General features: G+C 35.9%; 1 protein-coding gene across 19 annotated transcripts in view; it reads right to left on the bottom strand.

Moving 5' to 3' along the window:
• Positions 1-210: 210 nt before the first annotated feature.
• Positions 211-8,327, bottom strand: part of CEP170 (centrosomal protein 170) — a 131,539-nt gene continuing 123,422 nt past the window's right edge. For 17 of the 19 annotated variants that reach the window (XM_072830348.1, XM_072830349.1, XM_072830356.1 and 14 more), the window contains 3 exons: positions 5,227-5,320; positions 4,435-4,486; positions 211-2,570 (listed from right to left, as the gene is read on the bottom strand). In XM_072830348.1, the coding sequence (XP_072686449.1) occupies positions 2,284-2,570; positions 4,435-4,486; positions 5,227-5,320 (433 nt within the window). In that variant the 3' untranslated portion in view covers positions 211-2,283. The remainder of the gene's footprint in view (positions 2,571-4,434; positions 4,487-5,226; positions 5,321-8,327) is intronic. The other 2 variants (XM_072830347.1, XM_072830352.1) reach the window with 2 other exon arrangements.

Below are 8,327 nucleotides of genomic sequence, written 5' to 3'. Positions count from 1 at the left end.
TTAAGCTAAGAGAATGAGATTTACAAAAATCTGCTAAGAAAATGTTTTCTTCTTGAGTCAAAATACTGTGAAGTCTCACAATTATCACATATTAGTTAGAACTGAAGGAATTCCTTGTTTTGCTAATCCTTGGAAAATGGTGTATAAATAGTTACTTGGTAAAGTGATGGAGTACTAGCAGTCCAGATGGTAGAATAAAATGTACAATCATTGTATAAAGTTCCAGAAACACTTTATTTAAAAATGGAGTTGTAAATGCATAACAAAATAACATAAGTAATAAATGTAACAAAAATAAATAAGGAGGAAATGTATTCATACAAAATAAAAATAACATAGTAAAAGGCCAAATGTTTATAATTGAACAAAACGGTGTAAACACTTAAAGGATAATGTAAGTAGAGTAGATGCTAATATTTTCCTAAACAACTCCTTACCTTCTACTTCCATGGGGATATAATCAGTACCCAAACATTAAATAAAAGAGAGAGCAATGGTGATTATTTTGTTTGACTTTTTCTTCAAATGGACTGACCCTGTTTTAATGTTTCACTTCCTCCTTCAAAGCATTTTTGTATCATTCCATTCATGTTCTTTAAAACTTTTTTTCAGTCTTCCTTTATTAAATAGAATGGAGAAGTTAGCTTTACAAGGAGAATAGTTCATTTACCTTTTTTTAATTTAAAGAAAAATATGAGATTCATTATACAACAGTCTTTTGTTTTTTACATCTCTATAAAAAGGGTTTTTTTGTGGGTTTTCTTTTTTTTCTTTTCTTTTTTTTTTTTGCATCTCTATTAACTGGCCCAACATTACAGGAGTTTTTAAATCTTGTAAAGTTTTGATACGTCCAGAGTTAGTCTCTTGCAACCAATGTAGTACAGGATTATTGCTGAAATACTAAAGACCATTCGTAAAAGTTGCAAAAACTGCAGTATTAATCTTTATAGACTGATAGGGTCAAGGGGGAAATCCAAGTCTACTAAGTAATATTTAAAGGAATTAAGATTCGCCCAAATTATAGTGTTCTGGAAACACAAAGATAATTACTTTCTTTTAAAACTTATCCAAATGTGAACTTACTGGAAGGAGAAAACACAAGTTTACAGAAGGTACTTTTCCACAGGCTTCCTGTTTAGTGGCATAGGCCTGAGCCTTCATCATTATGGTCTTGCAGGGTCCTTCTAAATGTGTAAGACGGACAGGATTTACTACTGGGTCCTACTGGGGAACACACAGAAGCAGTTCATTGCTTGGGAGTGAAACTATCCACTAATCTTATGACTACTGGTTCTCCAAGTCTCCTAAAGAAGCAAATCTTAACCTCATGATCATCTCAAGGGGATTTTTTTTCAACTGTCACATATAAACTTGGTAACACAGGACCAATATACATGTTCTCAGTTTAAAAAATATACTCCACCTAAACAGTCTAATCTGTCTACTTATCATCTGCTCTAAAATGAGACAAAAATCTTACTTCCGTTAAAAAAAATTTTTGAAAAAAGTGCCAAATTGAGCATTTTGAAAGTGGAGTAAAACACCGAGGGGTTAAAACAAATACAGTATTATCAATATCCTATATACAAAAAAGACGGTTAGTCCTTCCTTATTGATATACAGCTATGTCCACCTACCACTCCCGGCAAATCTTAGTGCAAACATAATAGTTCATCTCCGTAAACCCCAAGACAATTTACGTAGCAACAAAGTTATATAAATCACATATATGCTGGAAAATTTCAGAACACAAGAACGACTGTTTTGAAAGGTCAGGACTGTGGAGAGTAATATGTCATTGTATCCAATGGTAATGAATACTAATATAAATCCTATTATTAAGAAGTAAATATAAGCGTTTAACAAATCTGTACAGATGAAGAGGAAGTCCATTTCGGGAGCAGCTTGGCACAGAAGACATGGGGGTCAGAAATGTTGGGTATTTAATTTGCTTGTAGGTCACAGCATGGCTTAAAGAAAAAAAACAAAGATCTATGAAGGGAAAGGATGCAATGAGAGAATTCAATTTGAAAATCATAAAACCACAAAAGGCGAAACTGCCACAATCTGCTTTTTCCTATATGTGCATCACGTAGTTTTCTAATGGTCTGAAGGATTAATAGGATACCACATTATAGGTAAAAAATAAATAAATAAAATTAAGAAGACAGAGAGAACAAGATTGTAGCTGATCAAGCGGTCTTGTTTTGTTAAGTCAACACTATGCTGCTTCCAGTATTCCTAGTCATCCACAGGTACTGGTTTTTAAACATCGAGAGAAAGTCACTCATGTACTGTAACGTCTTCCTCTTCCCCATCAGGGTTGAACCTATTGAAATGGATACTGAAATCAGCCTCAGACTCGGCATTCTCAAATTCAGCTGACACTGAGATAGCAGCAGGATGGGGAACCCTAGCTTCTGGCGGGCAAAGTGTCGGTGTCTGACCCGGGCTGCTGTGGTTATTCACGGGAGACTTCTGTTTTGGTGGAGATGGCAAGATAGCGCTGGGGAATCCCATGTTGTTCAAAGCCTCCAGAGTTCCATCTGGGTCAATCATCGCATTGATTGCTGAAGGGAAAACAAGAATATGGGGGAAAAAAGATAATTGTAGATGCAGTTAAATTTGGATGTAAACACTGCTTATGTCTTGGATAATATTTCAACTACTGATGCTTGTATGAGCTTAAATTTGGCTAATCCCTTTTTTTTTAAAGATTTTATTTATTTATTCATGACACACAGAGACAGAGAGAGAGAGAGAGGCAGAGGCACAAGCAGAGGGAGAAGCAGGCTCTATGCAGGGAGCCCAACGTGGGACTCGATCCCGGGTCTCTAGGATCAGGCCCTGAGCCGAAGGCGGCGCTAAACCGCTGAGCCATCTGGGCTGCCCCTGGCTAATCCTTTTGATACTGTATTTAAAACTCATTTTTAATAATTCTGGGCCTGACCTCTATTGTAGATTATATGGACCTGAATGCTTTCTCTGGTGCTCTGAATAGGCTCACATATAGGCCTTTTGGAGTCTGCTGAAAGACTAAGATTTGAAGGTGTAGAATTTGAGAAAGATCTTTTTGAAATTTGCTTTCATCATTGTAAGACAGGGAAAACACCAGGTGGACTTTAATGAGACTCATAGCTATAATTACCACTCAGATAACTGGAGATTCACCGCTAAGATGGGGTTCAGACTAACTGGAAGTTTGGGGAGGCTTGGAGAACATCAACACGCTTTGAAGGCTACCACAAAATGTTCATCCTGGTAAGAGTGTGGGGTCATTAGCCGTGTGTGTGTGTGTGTGCCACTGAGCCACAGGGATGCCCTCAGAACCTAGATACAAATACCCCATGGTGGCTCCAGCAGGCCATACAGACCTCCTACTCCACGGGAGGAGCCAGTGAAAGCACAGCTTTCAATCCAAAAGATCCTTGAGAGACTGGACAAGCAAAAATCTTAGGCAGTGATTTTCAACTTGGCATCAGGTAGAGTGGGGAGATGGCAGAAGGAAGTGCCTTTGATACAGGAATCACTCAAGTATACTCCCGCTCTACCAGCTAATACTCACTGTGTTATTAGCAAGACACTTTTCCCCATTGGGGTAAAACATAACCCTTCAGTGTATGGAGGCTGACCAGATATTAAGAATCACTTAGCTAGGGCCCACTTATTAAGCCTTTGATAATTCAAGCAACAAAGACTGAGTAGTTGACTCTGGAAGCTGCTTTTGTACCACTGCAGACTTTTAGTTCAAGACACACACAGGCAATAATGCCTGAGTAAGATCTGCCACATATAGAAATAATGGCCCTGTCAAAGTACAGGAAGGAGGCAAACATAGTCTCTTTTTTTTTTTTCTCCTTCCTTTTCTGCTCCCTTTGGCCAATATACACTCTTTTCTGTGGTTTACCCAAATAACTGTTATTTGTATCAGAATACAAGTTCATTTGGATAACATAATAAATGTAACTTGAGATGTCAAATCGAATAAATAATGCCAGCTGTTAATAAGCATCCTGAGCTGCATACATACATTTTAATACATTATTTTACGTATTTTTCATATATTAGAGAGTGAGAGAGAAAGAGAGTGCACAAGCAGGGGGAAGGGCAGAGAAGAAGCTCTCAAGCAGACTAAGTGCTCAGTGCAGAGCTTGACATAAGGCTCGACTCCAGGACCCTGAGGTTGTGACCTGAACTAAAATCAAGTGTTGAACACTTAACGGACTGGGCCACCCAGGCACTCCTATTCAAACTGGGTTTTAAAACTTCCTCCTTATGAGTGATTTGAATATGTAGAACTTATTTTTATCCACATGTTGTTATATTTAACCAATCACTCTGTAATAATGAGAATATTTTAAGAGATACCACTTAGAATGAATGTACTTGTCTGAAATCATTAGCTCTTCCTACTTAATTCAGTAGTAAATGTACCTTGTAGCTGCTTTTCAACTCTTTTTAGCTCCTGTAATATAGAAGAAATCTCCTGTAGGGAAAGCAATGACAAAAATTAGTTTACTGAAAATAAGGCACTTTTATTTGATAAGCAGTGAATCTCCCACTCCTCTTATTTGGAATACTTAACAATATCTACATGGCACTACATCTGCAACAACTAGATAGGAAATAATGATGATACCAATTTTATCTCCATGATGAGATTCAAAATTTAAAATCTTTAATGTTTAATTATTTTTTCAATGAGATAATGATAAAAGATGAAAGGTTTAAGATAATACTATCATATAAGCAAAGATTTTGAAAAACTTGCATTGATCAACCCTATAACAATTTGGAAGTGCGTAAAGATTTTCTTTGAAAAATACATGAACTGTGATCTCAGTTTTAGGATAACTGCCTGAGCCATGAAAACCTGTACAGATTCTTAAGAAGGAGTCGAGCAATCTACTGAGTTAAAGGAAATGATCTGTGTCCACTTCTCTTTGAATTCAGCTTTTATTTCAAACTATTTATAGTGTGTAATTATTATAAGAACAATAATGTATTAGTGAGAAACATAAAGAAAGTTCCTCCTTCATATTGTCTGCAACTTTGAAGCAATCATTTTAAACCCCTGTGAGAGACAGCTGAAGGCATAAAACTTGCCAAATCTGTGCCAAATCTTTTAAAAATCTAAATCAATAAACACTTCAAAAATAAGCACACTGTTCCTTTAAAATAAACCTGTCTATTAAAATGTTTAATGTTCAAGATAAATTATCATACCATGCTTGAGGTTTTCACAATAGGGACTTCACTCTCAGCTCTTAACTTGCTTTCTATTTCATCCCAGTTCCGATCCTTATCTTTAAATAATATTCTAGAAATCAGAAAACATAAGCATTTTACTTTCCATGCTTTAAAAACCTGTCATATGTTTAACAATGATACCAAAATAATGTATTTTTTCAAAGCTACACAAGGATAAAGAAACCACTAAACACTACACAAATGAAAATAAAGTACTGAACCAATATTACCAATAAACTCATTTATGTGAGAAATCTGTATTTAAAAAGTGAGTGGTTATGAATACACACATAAATCCTTTCATACTTATTCCATCTATTACTGAAACCCAAATATAAAACAAATGTAGATGAGATAGCCCCCACATTTTATCTAATACTTGTAATTAACCATAAAATGAGCACTTACTAAAACACAACTTTGTTCAGATGGAGCATATGCAGTATAAACATAAGATGAAAACAGACTGAATTAGGTATGATCAATTATTGATTAAAAGGCTGAAAATTGGAGTACTCACTGTGCTTTTCCTTAAAAATCTTAACTCACGTTAGTATATTTGTGTTATAATAACCCATAGGAGTTAAGACACTCACTATTCTTTTGATAAAAACAACTGCCAATAAAAATAATTATCCTTACATTAGAAGCTAAACTCAAATATCTTAACTTATAAAAAAAGTATTACAAAGTTTTGAGTTGTCTTCTAAAAGTAGTTATCCTCGATATGACTTGGCAGTTTGAGAGATATAAATAATAGGCATCTTTCTGGTTTCTTTTAAAATTTCTTTATTGAGCCTTAAATAGCCTGGAAATAAATTTATTTATTTATTTATTTATTTATTTATTTATTTATTTATTTATTTATTTATTATTTTATTTATTTATTCATGATAGTCACACACACACACACACACACACACACACACACACACACACAGAGGCAGAGACATAGGCAGAGGGAGAAGCAGGCTCCATATAGGGAGCCTGACGTGGGACTCGATCCCGGGTCTACAGGATCACGCCCTGGGCCAAAGGTAGGCGCTAAACCACTGCGCCACCCAGGGATCCCAATAGCCTGGAAATTTAATTCAATTGCCTTATATAAACATCAACATTATACAGGTAAGTAAATTTTTACTACTAGAAGCTGTCAGTTTTTAAGTAGTCTACTAAATTATATTATTTGTATTTCTTTAAAGATCAATATGCCTTACTTTTAACTTAAGTTTGAAAAACATGAAATTCATCAACATCAAATTAAGTCCAGAACATCTGGAATTATACATCTCCATTCCTTAAAGGGCAATAATAATTCTAGAAACTGATATAAGAATATTCTTCTGTGAAATTTTTGAAACAGGAAAAACTAGTAAACCTCCTTGCCAGCTGTCTAAGAGCTGTTACTGTTATGACCATGACACGAAGGCATGTAAGTAAATTATGTGGTTTGTAAAAGTCCCTGACAGCATCAGACTGTCATCATAGTTCTCAAATGAGAATGGACTTGTATATAATACAGCAAGTCTGCACTAAAAACCCAGTGAAGTCTGCGAGAATTTGGCTACTGGATCTAATGCTTAGGCTTCTCAAACTGTTAAAGGACATATAAATCACCTTTGCTGAAAATGGCTCAGGATGGTCACCTGAGGTTCCTGACTCACTTGAAAAGCCCCCTAGACCTCCAAGCCACTGAAGAAATAAGAAGAAACTTACTTTAAAAAGACAATGTGTGAGTATTGTGCTATGGATTTAAGAAACCAAATTTAGCATTTTGACTTTAGGAAGTAGGCTCAAATATACTATTTAAATACTAAGGAAGCAGAAAACTAGATCAAGGTCATGACTTTAGACCAGGCCATAATGGCTAGAACTTAGCTGTCTTTGTTTAAAGGTCACTATAGATCTTTCAGAAAAAAATTCATGGCTTTTGAGTGATCTTATCACGTTATAGATTCAAAATAGTAGTCAGACTAAATGTTAACATGGAAAACACAGTAAAAATGCTAAGGATAACTTTTTTCAGTTATTTAACTAAAATACTCTTTTCGATAAAGCAATTGGTTTTAGAATAAAGTCTCCAGTTCATATTTTAAGACCTTCACTATCTATTCTCTGGCCCATCCCTCAACACATGCAAATCAGGGTTACAAACTGGTAGTGCATATAGAGAGGGCCGTGCTACACAGCTTCAGAGGGTCACGTTCACATAGAATACCATGAGAATGCTGTAAAACAGTTTTTTTTTTTTTTTTTTTTTTTGTAAAACAGTTTTTGTATAAATATTTCCAATTGTGCCCATAGAAAGTATGGGGGCAATTTAAATAGGCACATACTGTTAGGATCAGCTAGGCATCTGAGTTTGTAACTCCTGGCACAAAACTTAAGGACCAGTCATTTCCCAAACTACCCTGATACTCCATCCAAAGGGCTCAGGCTCTCTTCCTTAGATGTGCTGATTAAAACACCCATCGTTGAATGAAACCCTCTATACAGCCTACCCTCACTGTCCTAGGTGAAAGTGACCCTTTGTCTGCCTTTACCTCTAACTAACTGGGCACCGATCTAGCACACACTACCTTGTACAGTAATTGCCTACATGCTTCGCCTTGCTGGCCAGATTGTAAACCTTGTAAGGATGGCATGATGTTCTATCTTCCTGGTTATCTTCCAGAGAGCCTGTTATAGTGCTTTACAAATAGTAAAATTTAATGCTCACACTGTCAAATTTCTGAGACAGTAGAGTTAACCAATGAATGTGTTCTTTGGTCTCAATTTTAATTAAATGTCAAAGGGACAAAGTATTTTTTTTGGAGAAAACTAGGGATGAGTTCAGTGTGGACTGAGGAATAGTCAACAGGAAGAGAGAATGTATCAGTCAGACGTGCTATGAAAATGTATTGGATGAATAAATGAGCAGATGGGGACCCAGTTAGTGTGGGAGGACGACTTGTATTTCAGTAGGTAGTAGGTGAGGAGATGTCAAAGTTTTCCAGCTGGCAGGTCACATGACCATATGATGAGACTTACAGGTACTTCTATGGATAACATTGGGATATCAAGGGAGCCCATATTTA

This window comes from Canis lupus, chromosome 6, assembly GCF_048164855.1.
Source record: "Canis lupus baileyi chromosome 6, mCanLup2.hap1, whole genome shotgun sequence".
NCBI classification, from domain to species: domain Eukaryota; kingdom Metazoa; phylum Chordata; class Mammalia; order Carnivora; family Canidae; genus Canis; species Canis lupus.
Note: the sequence above shows the minus strand (reverse complement) of the source record. Positions and strands in the feature narration are given on the sequence as shown.